Source organism: Hemiscyllium ocellatum, chromosome 25 (assembly GCF_020745735.1).
Source record: "Hemiscyllium ocellatum isolate sHemOce1 chromosome 25, sHemOce1.pat.X.cur, whole genome shotgun sequence".
NCBI lineage: Eukaryota > Metazoa > Chordata > Chondrichthyes > Orectolobiformes > Hemiscylliidae > Hemiscyllium > Hemiscyllium ocellatum.
Genome location: NC_083425.1, coordinates 55971074 through 55988637, shown reverse-complemented (window position 1 = coordinate 55988637; position 17564 = coordinate 55971074). Strand labels below are relative to the sequence as shown.

Below are 17564 nucleotides of genomic sequence, written 5' to 3'. Positions count from 1 at the left end.
CGGCTGTCTCAAATGGCTAACCCCAGTACAATGGTTGAATTCTGATTTACCTAAATCCACATGCAAGTCATATCACCTATCACAAGGTGGTTTCTATAACTAAATCTGTTCTGCTGTCTGAAAGGGCACAGCTCACCACCAATGGAAAACTTCAGTTATTTTTTGCTCAGGTGCCCAAACTTCCATCCATCTCAGATGGCCTCACACATTGAGAGATGGGTAACAGTTACTTGAAAAGATGATGAGCGGATAAATCACAGACAAGTCCAACCTTGTACCAGAAACAAAAGTGCTGGAGATCACAGCAGGTCAAGCAGCATCCGTGGATAGAAAATAAGCTAATATTTCGAATCCAAATGACTCTTCAGAGCTTCTGCAATAATTTGCTCCTTCAATTCTGTACCATGTAACTACATGTACATACAAACATAAGCAAGGTCAATGATCCTTGCAATCACTGTTGGCATGGGAAACCTTGCTTGGTTTTTGCTCTGTGACAAAGCACATGAGCTGAAACATCAACTTTTAACACCCCAACAGTTAAGTCAACAAAGACTAGGAGTGGGGCATGGATCTGAGACTACACCAATTGCTTACGACTGGACCCGAAGAACTAGAGACAGTCAACAGTGTTAACTTCTCACATAAATTAAAGGACCAATGATTATCTGTGCTTTGTTAATCATAGAAATTGTTCACCTTTTTACAATAGTTCACCATGTCACCAAGCAGTCCATGTTCAAATGCATGAAGATCTGGACAATTTCTAGGCTTGGTTTGACAAGTGGCAAGTAACATTTGTGCCACACAAATGCCAGGCTATGATCATCACTAATAAGAGACTATCTAACTAGCTTTCACATTCCAATGTGTTATCATTACTGAATCCCCAATTATCATACTGAAGGTTGCCACTGACCAGAAACTCAACTGGATTTACCACAGGAACACAGTGGCTACAAGGGCAGGTCAGAGGCTAGGAATACTGTGGCAGTTAACTCACCTCCTGACTCTCCAAAGCCTGTCCATGATTTAAAATGGACAAGTCAGCAATGTAATGGAATACTTCCAATTTGCCTGGATGAAAGCAGCTCCAACAACACTCAAGAAGTTTGACACCATCCAAGAAAAAGCAGCCGATTCATTGGCACTACATCCACACGCAGCCACTACCGACGCTCAGTGGCAGCAGTGTGTACTATACTGAAAATGTGTTGCTGGTTAAAGCACAGCAGGTCAGGCAGCATCCAAGGAACAGGAAATTCGACGTTTCGGGCCAGAGCCCTTCATCAGGCTCTGGCCCGAAACGTCGAATTTCCTGTTCCTTGGATGCTGCCTGACCTGCTGTGCTTTAACCAGCAACACATTTTCAGCTCTGATCTCCAGCATCTGCAGACCTCACTTTTTACTCGCAGTGTGTACTATACACAAGACGCACTGCAGAAATTCACCAAAGATCCTCAGTACTTTCCAAACCCACAACCAATTCCACCCAGGAGGACAACAAATACCGTGCCACCGTGGGCGGCACGGTGGCACAGTGGTTAGCACTGCTGCCTCACAGCGCCTGTAGACCCGGGTTCAATTCCCGACTCAGGCAACTGACTGTGTGGAGTTTGCACGTTCTCCCCGTGTCTGTGTGGGTTTCCTCCGGGTGCTCCGGTTTCCTCCCACAGTCCAAAGATGTGCGGGTCAGGTGAATTGGCTAAGCTAAATTGCCCGTAGTGTTAGGTAAGGGGTAAATGTAGGGGTATGGGTGGGTTGCGCTTCGGCGGGTCGGTGTGGACTTGTTGGGCCGAAGGGCCTGTTTCCACACTGTAAGTCTAATCAAAAATATATGGGACCACAACCACCTTCAAGTTCCCCTTCAAACCATTCACCATCCTGACTTGGAAATATATCTCCGTTCCTTCATTGTCACTGGGTCAAAATCCTGGAATTCCCTCCCTACTTGCATTGTGGGACCAGCCAGCATGTGAACTGCAGAAGTTCAAGAGGGCAGCCCACCACCACCTTCTCAAGGGCAACAAGGGTCAGGCAATGAATGCTGACCAGCCAGTAACACCTATATCCCACAGATGAGTTTTTTAAAAAGTATTCCAGAATCCATGAGAATCATATCCAGTTAATTGTCTTTTGTATCCAGTTACATTGGGTGCCCTTCTGGTAATTTATTTCACAAATTCATTACCCGTTAGAGCTACAGGTTCTATCCAGCTTCGGAAATAGAAATACACAGTAGGTCAAACAGAATTTGGAAAGAGGAAGAATGGTGATAACATTTCAGCTGTCTCTTCATTTAACATCTTACTACTGACAAACAGTGATTAATCTTATACATGTAACATCTCACTGGGACCTCTTGGTATTTCAGAGGGTCAGTTAGCTGGATACCAACAACAAAGTGATGCCAACAGCAGGAGTCACCTTCTCACACTTGCTATTGTCATCATGGAAGAACTCTCCTCCTCAATCACTTCCCACACCTGAGGCGCAGTGACTGTCAGATTAAAACACCACCAGTTATCTCTCTCTCTAATGAGGGTGGGTCCATGGGACTTTACCTTACTATTAGAAAATAGCAGAAAATTCACTTGGCTTGAATTAAAAACAATTTTTGCTCTCTGACATGAATACAATGCTGAAAACTTAGATTTAGATTACTTACAGTGTGGAAACAGGCCCTTCGGCCCAACAAGTCCACACCGACCCGCCGAAGCGCAACCCACCCATACCCCTACATATACCCCTTACCTAACACTACGGGCAATTTAGCATGGCCAATTCACCTGACCCGCACATCTTTGGACTGTGGGAGGAAACCGGAGCACCCGGAGGAAACCCACGCAGACACGGGGAGAACGTGCAAACTCTTGGAGTAACAATAATAAGGGCACAATTATTGTAGCTACTCATTTGCGAACAACATACTATTTTATGACTTAACAAAAATTTCTTATTAAGTTACTGACAGTTTATTCCACACTTAAATTGTAAGCTAAGCCAACAGGTCCTTGCTCATTTTAGCCACATTCCATCTGTCAAACAAAAGCTCCCAAGAAATAAAGGCTTTGCCAGAATGAATTGAAAAGCAGATACCACAATGATGAAGGAGACAATGGCCTTGTGGTATTATCACTCGGCCAGTCAGATTCCCAGATAATGCTCCAGGAGACTGGGCTAGAATCCCACCATAGTGGAATTTGAATTCAATAAAAATCTGAAATTAAGTGTTGCAGACTCTACAACCTGAACAATTGTAGAGTGGCCAACCTTATGGGCATTTAAATGGCCATTAGATAAGCATTTGGACGAGAATATAACAGTATAAATTAAATGGGCTTCAGACTGGTTTCACAGGGTGGCGTAACAGGGCTGAAAGGCCTGTACTGTGCTGTAATGTTCTGTGTTCTTTATCATAAAAGTCTAATGATGACCATTATTAGGGGAAAAAATATCTGGACCTTTAGGAAAAGAAATCTGCCTTCCTTACCTTGTCTGATCTACATGTGACTCCAGAGCCACAGCAATATGGGTGACTCTTAACTGCCTTCTGAAATGGCCTGGCAAGCCATTCAGTTATAAAAATTGCTACAAAGTCTCAAAAAAATGCAAGAAGGCAGATCACCACTGTCTTCTCAAGAGCAACTAGGGATAAGGAATAAATAATGGCCCAGCCAAAGACAAGGTGACACAGTGGTTAGCACTGCTGCCTCACAGTGCCAGAGACCCGGGCTCAATTCCTGCCTCAGGCAACTGACTGTGTGGAGTTTGCACGTTCTCCCCGTGTCTGCGTGGGTTTCCTCCGGATGCTCCGGTTTCCTCCGACATTCCAAAGATGTGCAGGTCAGGTGAATTGGCCATGCTAAATTGTCCGTAGCGTTAGGTAAGGGGTAAATGTAGGGCTATGGGTGGGTTGCGCTTCAGCAGGTCGGTGTGGACTTGTTGGGCCAAAGGGCCTGTTTCCACACTGTAAGTAATCTAATCTAAAACAACCAAGTCCCACAAGTTTTTTTTAAAAGTCATGGCAGTAACACAAAACAGAAACTGTAAGGGGCAATAGATGGCATCACTATTATTAAATCCAAATTGTTGAACACCCCTGCTTAAAGAGTGGAATCAAATAATCAGGGTGATCAGGTTGGCAGGTAATTCGTTCCAGATATCAAGACAAATCCTCATAATTAGAATCGAACTAGCCAGTGAGCATGAACAGAGAAAACGCAGCATAAACATCAGAGATCACATTTGTTTAGAGAGATCAATAAGATTCCAATAATTCAGCGCTGACAGTTAAGAGCTGCTTTATACTTTGAAACAGAAATCCTGGAGTGTGATGCTGGAGTTTCACAGAAATGGGCATTGAACTGCCTGAAATTTGGTATGAAAACCATTAAGGGCTCAGTAGTTAAAGGTGACATGAAAATTAACAAGGTGACACATATTTAAACTGAATATTCCTTATCAGCTAAAAGGAGGCCAGCATTAACTATTGCGTTTAAGGATACCCTGGGGTCGGGGAGTCTAGAACTAGAGGGCGTAGGTTTAGGGTGAGAGGGGAAAGATATAAAAGAGACCTAAGGGGCAACTTTTTCACACAGAGGGTGATAGGCGTATGGAATGAGCTGCCAGAGGAAGTGGTGGAGGCTAGTACAATTGCAACATTTAAGAGGCATTTGGATGGGTATATGAATAGGAAAGGTTTGGAGGGATATGGGCCGGGTGTTGGCAGGTGGGACTAGATTGGGTTGGGATATCTGGTCGGCATGGACGGGTTGGACGGAAGGGTCTGTTTCCATGCTGTACATCTCTATGACTCTAAATAAACCAGTTCTTATCTGACATTGTGCCCTTTGATAAAAGGAAAAATTGAGAAGGTACAGAAGTAAAAATAGGTATACTGAGAGGTCCTCAAAGATACTTGGAAAGAGAAAACTCAGACATGTTGAATCCATCACTATTTTTCTTTTTTGGTTTGGAACTGAGGGTCAAGGTCAACAAGTGAACTTTGAACAGCTACTTGTTTCAACAGAGAAGAGAACAAAGGCAGATGTTTGCTGCTGAGAACTAATTTGCAACTTAATGACTGCTGGAAGGGCACTGTAGATGAATCAGCACCTAGTTGTTGCTCTGCTCAGGGCTGTTTGGATGTTGAATTGGTCAGTCAAGGAAGGAGTGGTGCTAACCAGCCAATCACATAGAATGCTCATGAGAAAGAGAAAAGGGAAGAGAAAACCAGAAACAACAGCAGAAATTGCTGGCAAAGCTCAGCAGGTCTTGCAGCATCTGTGGAGAGAAATCAGAGTTAATGTTTTGTGCCCAGCGATCCTTCTTCATAACTTATCCTGAAAATTCAGCTTCCATTTCTGAGGAAGGCTCATGGGACCAGAAACGTTAACTCTGATTTCTCTCCACAGATACTGCCTGACCTGACAACTTTTTCCAGCAATTTCTGTTCTTGTTTCTGATTTCCAGCATTCACAGTTCTTTCAGACTTTTGTTAAGGGAGAAAACCAGTTCTGACTGTGCTTTCACAGGAGTCAGTGAGATCTCAAAGCTTCCAGATTGGCTGGTCTACTTGGCACTTGCCAGTTTCTCTCCTGTTATCGCATGATTGAAGATTCTTAGGAAAGAAATTAGTAAATACTTCTGGAAGACTGATGAGCTGTTTGCATTCACCGGTGACTTTGGAATTCGAGCAAGATACATGCCAGTGAACAACTCATTGTCTAAAGATTTCATGAAGGTCAGGTATTCATCTTTTGAAATTGGGTTAATTGAACTGACAAATTTTGTAATGATTGAAATGCTGCAGCCAATTTGCAGACAGTAAGCTCCTAAAAACAGTCAAGTGTTGTTCAACAGATAAATCCTTTCAGTTGATTACAGAATTGTTACGGTGACGGTGGTGGCCTATGTGTCATATCAGCACTCCCAATGAACATTATGACATTGGACCAATATCCTGCCTGGTCCCTTTACTTCTGTACATTGTTTCTATTGTGATTGATTAAATAATAAATATTTGCTGGGGCGCAGGACACGACTCCCCTGTTCTTCTCAGGGACAATGACATGTTGTTGGAGGTGCAAGTAGCCATGTAACAGGAGAGTACATATTAACTCTGTGATCCTGTCGAATTAACAACATTCACACTGCCAGAATGATTATATAACTATGTTAACCTGTCAAGATGACAGTACGACTTGGTCACCCTGTCAGAGTTACCGAGTGCCCCTGACTCCTCTTCAGAGCGGTCACCTTGCAAGTAGTCAGTTAGTTAGTCAGAGATAACAATGTCACCATTTGTGCCACAGCTGATTCAGGATTAAACACTCTGCCAAAGTGAGGTCATCTCCACCTATGTTTGCATCACTAAATAATCAACAAAAATTACAAATAAAGCTGCTGGGCACAGCTGGGTGTGGCTGAATAGTTATGCATTTTTTCAGGTGCAGTGTCAGCAGGTTAATATTTAAACGCAAACACACTAACAGTTGATTTGGTGGAACCGGAAGAATCGAATTTAGACGAGAGGATTTCTGCTGAGGAGCAGCAACCAGTTTATTGTGATCGAACAGCTTCAGGTAAGATCAATAATCCTTTGGAGAGGAATTATCCATAGCATAGACAATGTTATATACAGAGACAGGCGGAGCTTCACTGAGTACACACCCAGGTGAGTACATATTAAAGGTCACTGACTTCAAGTCTGTATTTGCAGCAAATAAAAAGAGACTGAAAACACAAGCAAGGAAAGTTTCTGGAAAAGTTGGTTCAAAATTTGAAGGTGAGGTTCCAGTGTCTAGTATTTGCCTGAAGACGGAAATGTATTGTCCAGAGACATGCTCACACCAGAGCTTTCCAAATAGGGTCCTGTCTGCGAATGTTGATTGAATGCATTCAAGAACTCACTTAACTTCTCTCTAAGATCCCATGCATGGCCCAGACAATAAGAGTTATAATTACTCACCGGGCGATAGCTCTGAAGAGGGGTCAGGCCCCCCCAATAGCAGCAGGGAGATGGAAGAAAGCACAGGTCGGCAGATTTTGGAAATGTGTGGACGTAGTAGGGTTGTTGCAATGGGTGACTATAACTTTCCCAATATTGATTGGATCCTCCTTCGAGCAGAAGATTTGAATGGAGCTGTTTTTGTAAGGTGTGTTCAGGAGGGTTCCTAACTCAGTACGTTGACAGGCCGACGAGAGGAGAGGCCATTCCAGACTTGGTGCTCAGAAACGAGCCGGGGCAGGTATCAGATCTTGTGGTGGGAGAGCATTTTGGTGATAGTGACCACAACTGCCTCACATTCTACATAGCCATGGAGGAGGAGAGGATTAGGCAAAATGGGAGGATATTTAGTTGGGGAAGAGGAAATTATGATGCGATTAGACATGAGTAAGGAAGAATGGATTGGGAGCAATTGTTCCATAGTAAAGGCACTATAGACATGTTGTTGCAAGTGATGAATAAATATGTCCCCCTGAGACAGATAAGAAGTGGTAAGATAAAGGAACCTTGGACGACGAGAGCGGTGGAGCTTCTCGTCAAAAGGAAAAAGATAGCTTACATAAGGTGGAGGAAGCTAGGGTCAAGCTCAGCTCTTGAGGATTACAGGCAGGTGAGGAAGGAGCTCAAAAATGGTCTGAGGAGAGCCAGGAGGGAGCATGAGAAAGGCTTGGCAGAACACATTAGGGAGAACACAAAGGTATTTTACACTTATGTGAGGAATAAGAGAAAGGTCAAAGAAAGGGTAGGGCCGACCAGGGATAGCATAGGGAATTTGTCTGGAGTCTGAGGATGTAGGGGAAGCCCTAAATGAGTTTTTTGCTTCTGTCTTTACGAAAGAAATGAACTGTGTAGTGAATGAAACCTTTGAAGAGTAGGTGTGCATGCTGAAATGGATAGAGATAGAGGAAGCTGATGTGCTGAAAATTTTGTCAAACATTAAGGTTGACAAGTCGCCAGGCCCGGACCAGATTTGTCCTCGGCTGCTTTAGGAAACGAGAAATGCAATTGCTTCGCCACTTGCGAAGACCTTTTCATCCTTGCTCACCACTGGAGTTGTACCCGAGGACTGGAGAGATGCAAATGTAATTCCTCACTTCAAGAAAGGAAATAGGGAAATCCCCAGCAATTACAGACCAGTAAGTCTCACGTCTGTCGTCTGCAAGGTCTTAGAAAGGATTCTGAGGGATAGGATTTATGACCATCTGAAAGAGCATGGCTTGATTAAATGCAGCCAACACGGCTTTGAGGGGGGCAGGTCATGCCTCAAGTTCTTTGCGGATGTGACTAGAAACGTTGATGAGGGTTGAGCTGTGGATGTGGTGTATATGGACTTGAGCAAGGTATTTGATAAGGTTCCCTATGGTCGGCTCATTCAGAAGGTCAGGAAGAATGGGATTCAGGGGAACATAGCTATCTGGATACAGAAGTGGCTGGCCAACAGAAGACAGCGAGTGGTGGTAGAAGGAAAATATTCTGCCTGGAAGTCTGTGGTGAGTGGTGTTCTACAGGGCTTTGTCCTTCGGCCTCTACTGTTTGTAATTTTTATTAATGACTTGGATGAGCGGATTGAAGGATGGGTCAGTTAGTTTGCAGATGACGCAAAGGTTGGAGGTGTCGTTGACAGTATAGAGGGTTGTTGTAGGCTACAGCGGGACATTGACAGGATGCAGAGATGGGCTGAGAGGTGGCAGATGGAGTTCAACCTGGATAAATGCGAGGTGATGCATTTTGGAAGGTCAAATTTGAAAGCTGAGTACAGGATTAAGGATAGGATTCTTGGCAGTGTGGAGGAACAGAGGGACCTTGGGGTGCAGGTACATAGATCCCTTAAAATTGCCACCCAAGTGGACAGGGTTGTTAAGAAAACATATGGTTTTTTTTAAGATTAGATTAGATTAGATTACTTACAATGTGGAAACAGGCCCTTCGGCCCAACAAGTCCACACCGACCCGCCGAAGCGCAACCCACCCATACCCCTACATATACCCCTTACCTAACACTACGGGCAATTTAGCATGGCCAATTCACCTGACCCGCACATCTTTGGACTGTGGGAGGAAACCCACGCAGACACGGGGAGAAGGTGCAAACTCCACACAGTCAGTCACCTGAGGCGGGAATTGAACCCAGGTCCCTGGCGCTGTGAGGCACAATGGTGTTTTGGCTTTCATTAACAGGGGGATTGAGTTTAAGAGTCATGAGATCTTGTTGCAGCTCTATAAAACTTTGGTTATACCGCACTTGAAACACTGCGTCCAGTTCTGGTCGCCTTATTAAAGAAAGATGTGGATGCTTTGGAGAGGGTTCAGAGGAGGTTTACCAGGATGCTGCCTGGACTGAAGGGCTTATCTTATGAGGAGAGGTTGTCTGAGCTCGGACTTTTTTTCATTGGAGAAAAGGAGGAGAAGAAGGGACCTAATTGAGGTATACAAGATAATGAGAGGCATAGATAGAGTCGATGGCCAGAGACTATTTCCCAGGGCAGAAATAACTAACATGAGGGGTCATAGTTTTAAGCTGGTTGGAGGAAAGTATAGAGGGGATGTCAGAGGCGGGTTCTTTATACAGAGTTGAGAGAGCATGGAATGCGTTGCCAGCAGCAGTTTTGGAGGCAGGGTCACTGAGGACATTTAAGAGACTCCTGGACATGCATATGGTCACAGAAATTTGAGGGTGCATACATGAGGATCAGTGGTCGGCACAACATCGTGGGCTGAAGGGCCTGTTCTGTGCTGTACTGTTCTATGTTCTAGGACTACTGGGTAATCCTGACGGGGTGACAGAGTCACACTTTCATCCTGACAGGGTTAATGTGGTTATAAAATCACTCTGGCAGTGTGATAGCTGTTAACCGGACAGAATCACAGAATTAATTTGTATGGAAGTGTGAAATGGCTACTCACACCTCCAACAGAACATCATCAGTTGATTGTGATTGTCAGGTCAGCTAAACACCAGCAGAAAATGTTTCTTGAACGTTGTGTCCTGTGTACCCAGGTAGCAGTGCATGAAAAGCTTGATGCGTTATAAGGATTCACAATAACTGCTGCACCCTTATCCCATCTACTCTACAACCAGTGACTGCTCCTGTCCCACTCTGAACCATGAGAGCGTGTCACTTTACTTCACCTAACCCAAGGTTCACTATTTCTTTCACTGCTCCATTCCTGTATTTCTATTTGCAGGGATGGAGCCATCATCAAGCCTCAACCTGGGATCTACTCTCTGGAGTTGGCTATTGAGTAACAAGTGGGCCCTGGGGGGTCTTGTGGTTATTGCCACTCTCATCGCCATGTTCTTGATTCTTGTTTCATTTGCTGTAATTTATGGATTGTGTTCAAAGCCAACATCAGTGGCCAGGCCTACTTAATCCTACAGAAAGGATCGGTAGCAATTGGAACTACTGCAATGTGGACCTGCCAACAGATGCCCCAACAACCGAAGTCCCAACAGAAACCCAACAGGTCAATGGCAGCAGGCAGCACAGCAAGATTCCCAAAAAGGATCTCTTACAACCTCACTTCACAGCATAAACCACTTCAACCTAACTGCTGCAACAGGAACCCAAATACCTGACTTCACAAAAAGGAAACACAAGAACACAACTATGACAACAGCAAATCCAAATGAAGCAACATCAACCTCAACAATTTGACCCCTGGCCAACCCGTTGAAGGGCTTGGCAGAAGTATTCTGGGGACACCTGCACCAGTTCAGTTAAATGGTTACCCAGCAAGTACAGCCCACCAACATGATGGAGACAGCTCCATCCAGGTTCCAATCTATGCACTGCAGAAGAAACTGACCGAAAAACCGAATCAACAGCTAATGTGAAGTGTACCTGGAACAATACACAGCTTTCCTCAAGTATAATTATCATCCCATTGTAAAGTGCTCAACTGTAATTTAGGCATAATAACTTGAGCACTATTGCAGAAAACTATACACAAATGTAAAAACATTAGTTAAAAATCATTTGATAAACTGTACATGAAGCTAAAATCAATAGAGTCTTTATTTGTACCTTCTTTGAGAAAGATCACATATTTGCAGTCCAATAGTTCTTGGGCACCACCCTCAGCCAAGGGAAGATTGGAAATTAATAAAAGGTGCCTCTACAATTTCTACAATCATTTCTATCAATATTCTTGGATGACTCTCATCTGGACAGATATAAATTCTATACCAATTGGTATTTCCCAATTTAATCTCGATGATATGTACTATTTGCAGATACTCATCCTGTTACTTAAATACTCATTGTTAATATTAATAAATTTGGACACTTTAATGACTAACAGTTACTGATATAAACTTTATGTGGCTTATTAATTAGTGACACGCATTCTATACCAATTGAGTTTTACTGATGTACATAGTATACCGGTTAATATTTTTAAAAAATTCTAAGGGTCACCGGACCTGAAATATTAACACTGATTTCTCTTTGCAGATGCTGGCAGACGGCTGAGCTTTTCCAGCAACTTCTATTTTCGTTTCAGGTGCTTAGGAAATGCCATATGGTCCATCCAATTTCATTTCTTTATTGAGATCTTGCAGCGATTGATACAACTGAGAGGCTTGCTAGACTATTTCAAAGGGCAGTTGAGAATCAACCAGATTACTGTGGGTCTGGAGTCACATGTCAGCCAGACCAGGTGAGAATGGAAGATTTCCCTCCCTGAAGAATGAACCAGATGAGTTTTTACAACAACTGGCAGTGGTTTCATTCTTGATTCCAGATACTTATTGAATTCAAATTCCTTCATCTGCCATGGTGGGAATCAAACTATGTCCCAGAACATTTGCTCAGTTTCTGGGTTAATAGTCTCGCAATAATACCACGAGACTATCACCTCTCCATCTTCTCAACTGATTCAACTCACATGGAACATAAAACATGACAGGGCAGTACAGGCCCTTCGGCCCTCGATGTTGCGCCCACCTGTGGAACCAATCTGAAGCCTATCTATCCTACATTATTCCATTTTCATCTCTGATGTTTATCCAATGACCATTTAAATGCCCTTAAAGTTGGCAAGCCTACTATTGTTGCAGACAGTGCATTCCACGCCCCTACTAATGAGTAAAAAAAAGCCTCTGACATCTGTCCTATATCCATCACCCCTCAATTTAAAACTATACATTCTGCACTGGTTAACATTTATTGATATATGTTCTGAACTGGTTAAAATGTAATAGTATTGACCCTGCCTAGATTAATCTCTACTGATAAATGCTTACTGATACACATTATACTCATTAATTTTCCTGACATAAAATCTATACAGATTAATATTTACTGGTATAAACTTAAAATAAACCCAATGTAAGCTCCTTAGACTACACATTCCAAACCCACAACCACTTCCATCAGGAATGGCAAGGGCAGAGGAATACCATTTCAATGTGATGAGCTAAAGGGCCTTCTTTGGAGCTGTAGACCTCAATCTCTCTATGACCACCTGTAAACTCCCCTCCAAGCCACTCATCATCCTGACTTGGAAAAATACACTGTACCTTCAGTGTCGCTGGGTCAAACTCCTGGAATTCCCTCCAAAATGGCACTATGGATTAACCTACAGCACACAGACTGCAGTAGTTAAGAAGGCAGCTCACCACCGCCTTGTTAAGAGCATCTAGGGATAGGCAATAATGCTGGCTCAGCCAATGACACCCACATCTCATTAGGAATAAGAATTAGGATTAATCTTTGTTGTTATGGACTCCATACTGGTTAACATTTATTGATGTAAACTCTGTGCTGATTAATAATTATTGAAATGTCTGTCCTGACAAACCTTCCCTAATACAGACAAGATATGAATTAATCTTTGCTGATAAAATCAACATCAACGGTCAAACTAAGTTTTCATTTCACAAGGCTAGTCTTGAGATTTGCCTCAGGACTACTTTTAGATTTCGGAGACTTCTTTTTCATTCTCACTAACTCATTTACGAGATCATGCTGTCACACAGTAACAATACCTTCAGTGTTTATGTTGACATATAGGGCAAACGGATTCTCACAGAAGCAGAATTTGAATAATTAACCAATATCCTCAATATTGAGCAACCCTCAACATTCAACTAATTTCTTGAACAGCACTTTTAAGTTGTTAAAAGAAAACAAGCTTAAGTTAACAAATTTTTCTTTCAAAATAAATGACATGAAAAGCTAACAGCATAAATATATTTTCTTCAGACTGGTAAAGTCACACTTGAAATAAGCTGGGGCATTTTTCATCAACACTATTTGCCAGATTTCACCCTCAGATTTAAATTAACAATCGACAATGCTCATCACAATAGGATCCACCACATTTTTCTCAAGTATAGTAGTTCTTGTTCTATGTAGCCATCAACTAGACATTTTGCATTCATTTACAAAGAATTCATCACTGTCATTATTTAAAATTGCCTTAAGCTTCCAGTTCACAGAGTATTTATTTGTTGACATGTTTAAACTTTTATTTTCTTTGCAATCTCCCTGTTACTCCACACACTTCTTACAGCTTCCGTTGCAGTTGCCTGACACTCCGCTTGCAGCCTCTTTTGCCCCCAGTACCCCTCTTGCAGCTTCTATCTTCCCAATCCCCTGTAGCAGCCTTCTTCTTTGCTGAACCCTCCACCAAAATACCTCCACTTCCCATGCCTATGTTCCCCTGGCCGACATCCCATGTTGCGCTTTGTACACAAAACACCCAGATCCAGCACAAGTGCCTCCCGACTTCATCAAAACTTTATTCTGGTAAAAGGACTTGCAAACTGTCCAGGAGTGCCTTTCCCAAAAATGCTAGTTGCTCCTTCAGTCACAGGTTGTTTCTCTCTAATGGCAGCAAGCACAGGGGAGAACTGGGCAGTGATTCAAGGAGTCACTCCTCATCGTGTCCTTTCATTTTACTTACAGCAGCGACTGCTCTGATTGGTCAAATAAGTGAACTTTTCCAGAAGACTTGGGGATATTTGGGAACGAATAGTGAATACACCTTCTGACCCATATATTCCAAGCACTGCTATATATTGGTCAATATTACACTTTATATTGATTAATACTTACTAGGATACAGTCTACACAAAGCAATGTCTACTGGTGTACACTTTATACCAATCAATTGATGATGAAAACAATTAGTAATTTTTACTGATAGACAATTTTTATTGATTAACATTTATTTACACTCTGCATTTATTAATCCTTGCTGACATTGCACTGATTAATATTTACTGGTATTCACTCCAAACTAATTAATGTTTATGAATAGAAACTATATTCATTAATCTTTGTAAATATCCTCTACACAGATTAATAATATGCTGACACACAATTTCACTGCTTAATATCGTATCCAACATTATTGTCAAGAGTATTTTGATAATTGAGCCCAACTATTCCATGAGCTTGATCAATTTGCTCAACTGATAGTTCAAAGGTGAGGACTGCAGATGCTGGAGAGTCAGAGTCAAAAAGTGTGGCACTGGAAAAGCAGAGAGGTCAGGCAGCATCCAAGGAATGGGCTTGATGAAGGGCTTATGTCCAAAATGTCGACTCTCCCGCTCCTCGGATGCTGCCTGACCTGCTATGCGTTTCCAGCGCCACACTTCTCAGCTCAACTGATTGTTATTCAGGACAAAGGTATTGAGATAAACCAGGTTTCATCATTAACAGGAAATAACAACTTGTTGCAAACAAATGTGTTCTTTAGCAAATGGCAGAAGGAAAAAAGAATCACTAATTTGATTTTCTAATTTATACGTAGGTTAAAGCCACCCATGGTTACTGCTGCCCATTTAACACAAGCATTCAAAATTTATTCTTGTGAATTGTGCACAACATTATGGGTACTGTGAGGAAGCCTGCTGATTACTCCCACTGGTGACGTCTTTCCCTTAATATTTTTCATTTCCATCAAATGATTCTACATCCTGATCTGAACCGAAGTCATGTCTAACCATTGCACAAACACTATCCTTGAATAACAGTGCTACCCCTCCTGCTTTACCTAGTTTCTATTCTTCTTGAATATCATATATCCCTCAATATTCAGGACCAATTCCTTGTCAACCTACTATCATAATAATTATCAGATCATACTTATTTACTTGAAGTGCTCCAAGGCTGTTATCGTTGTTCCTTCCAGTCATTCTCTGATCTTCACTTCCTGTATCACTGTTTTCCTCTTTAACTTTGTCGCTACTCTGCAATACCTCACATCTTTGCACATTTGATTCCTTGTCCCACTCTTTTATTTAAAGCAATTCTCTATTTCCCTAGTTATATGGGTCACAAGAATACTGGCCTCAGTGTCGCTCAAGTGTAAACTGCCCCAAGCATGCAGCCCCACTTTCCCCAGTACTGGTGCCAGTGGTTCACAAAGCAGAATCCATGTTTCCCACACCAGTCTTAGTCAAATATTCATCTCTTTAATTACATATATCCTATGCCAATTGAAACATGGGTCAGGTAATATGCAGAGACTTTATTTTTAAATTATGCCTAGCTCCTCATGCTCTTATTCAGAAACACTTTCCTGGTTCTACCTCTGTCGATGGTACTTACTAGGATCCTTCCCTCTTGTTTCAAGTCACATTCTAGCACCGACCAGAATGTCCTGAATCCCAGGTAGGCAATGCAGCATGGTTTCCTGCGACATAATGTCATGGTCAGTTTGCTCATCCACCCAGCAGACCTTCCTCTCATTCAAACTCATTCAGATCACCACTAACTCTTAATACGAGAAGTGCATGGGTCATGTGAAATGGAAGCATTTACCCTGGCTGCTCACAGAAGGAAACCAGAGTCTCAAAGCCCACCAGGGAGGATTTGTCAAAACTCCTCACAGATCCTCTCTTGCTCTGCAAAAGAACATAAGAAAATAATAATAGTAAAACACACAGAGGAGATCACAGTGGTTTCCAACACATTCAGAAAATAAGCATACAGCAGCACACCGAAGGGATGGCCTAGTGACCATTCCTTCGAAACATGGGTGGAATGGGAAGTGTATAAAAGAAAGTGATGAACCAAAGGCATATAGGGACAAATCAAGAGAGAACAGTCAGAAATGATACATTGGCATAAAACAGTAAGGGTGAACTGGAGAAGGGAGGTGAGTCGAAAGGTCAATGCAGTGGTGATGATGATAATGGCTAAGTGTTAGAAGCATGCAAGAGCAAGTTGAAGAAATGTGACAGGCTGATACATTCCCCTGAGCTTCATTCTATATTGATTAAAAATTACTGTTAGATATAAGCCACCCAAAACCCGAGTTAGTTTCCAACACTCAGGTAAACCTTTACATCTTGGAGAAGAATGTGGGAGCTTTGAGACAAAAGCGTCAGTGACTCAGGAACAACCAAAAACAACGAAAGACAGTGAGGTCTGGGTCTGAAAACACAATGCCTTTTCAGTACCTGCTTCTGAGCAATCTCTTTCTTGATCAGGAAACTGATGTTCTCCCGATCTATCCTCGAGTAATAAATACGGCAAAATGAGGGTTTCCCATCTCTCCCTGCTCGCCCAGATTCTTGGTAATAAGCAGCCATTGATTTTGCAAGATTCCAATGGGCAACAAATCTGTTGAGATTCAGAGACAGTCAGTCAGTAGCCAGCACCACAGCATGCTCGGAGCAGACAATTAACAGCATCACCACAGGCTCAGGGCAGAGGCAGGGGCAGTCAGCAGCCGGCATCATCACACGCTCAGGAGCAGTCAGCCGTCGGCATCACCACACACTAAGGGGCAGTCAGTCGGCGGCATCACTGCACTCTTGGGGCAGTCAGTCGGCGGCATCACCACACACTGAGGGGCAGTCAGTCAGCGGCATCACCACACACTGAGGGGCAGTCAGTCGGCGGCATCACTGTATTCTTGGGGCAGTCAGTCGTCGGCATCACCGCACACTGAGAGGCAGTCAGTCAGCAGCACCATCGCACTCTCAGACAGCCTTCGGTGGCATCACCATTCACTCGGGCAGTCAAGTCAGCGGCATCACGCTCAAACCCAGTTAGTAACCAACACTGCACAACATCCCTAATGTGACAACTCTCAGGTAGTAACCATCAGTAAGAGAACTTAATCAGCTCCTTCTGGTTTTAAAGGCATAACCATTGGTTATGAGTGAATATACCTTGGCCAGCCATATGTACATTTTGGCTACAGAATAGGAACAGTGTTGAGCAATTCTGTAGCAAGTAACTCATCCACAAGTCAGAAGTGTTGTGGAGTACTTGCCATTTCTTTGAAGGTACAACTTAAAACTCAAGAAGGTGTACGCCATCCAAAATGAGTAAGTCTAAATCCAAGAGAATAAAGGACAGCTAACTGAAGTAATATATCTGGGTGGTTGTGTTGCCCGAGACATGACTTAGGTAGTGACTGCCACCCGTCCTCCTCCTCTAACCAAAAGAAAAGGTTCCGTGTGCCAGATTAGGAAGGTAACTAGTTCTATTTTCTTTATTTTTCTAGTCTCTTTGGGAATTTAGAACAGTGGAAATGGAAGTTCCTCCTGCAGAATGTGGGAGGTAAGTCTCGCCACTAGTATCCCTGC

The 17564-nt window shown here is 42.9% G+C and overlaps 1 protein-coding gene across 2 annotated transcripts in view; it reads right to left on the bottom strand.

The window, feature by feature from the left end:
* The window catches only part of recql5 (RecQ helicase-like 5), a 145708-nt gene that overhangs the window by 80405 nt on the left and 47739 nt on the right, over window positions 1–17564 (bottom strand). For both annotated transcript variants that reach the window (XM_060844382.1, XM_060844384.1), the window contains exons 6-7: window positions 16428–16590; window positions 15787–15869 (exon numbers count right to left, since the gene is read on the bottom strand). In XM_060844382.1, the coding sequence (XP_060700365.1) occupies window positions 15787–15869; window positions 16428–16590 (246 nt within the window). The remainder of the gene's footprint in view (window positions 1–15786; window positions 15870–16427; window positions 16591–17564) is intronic.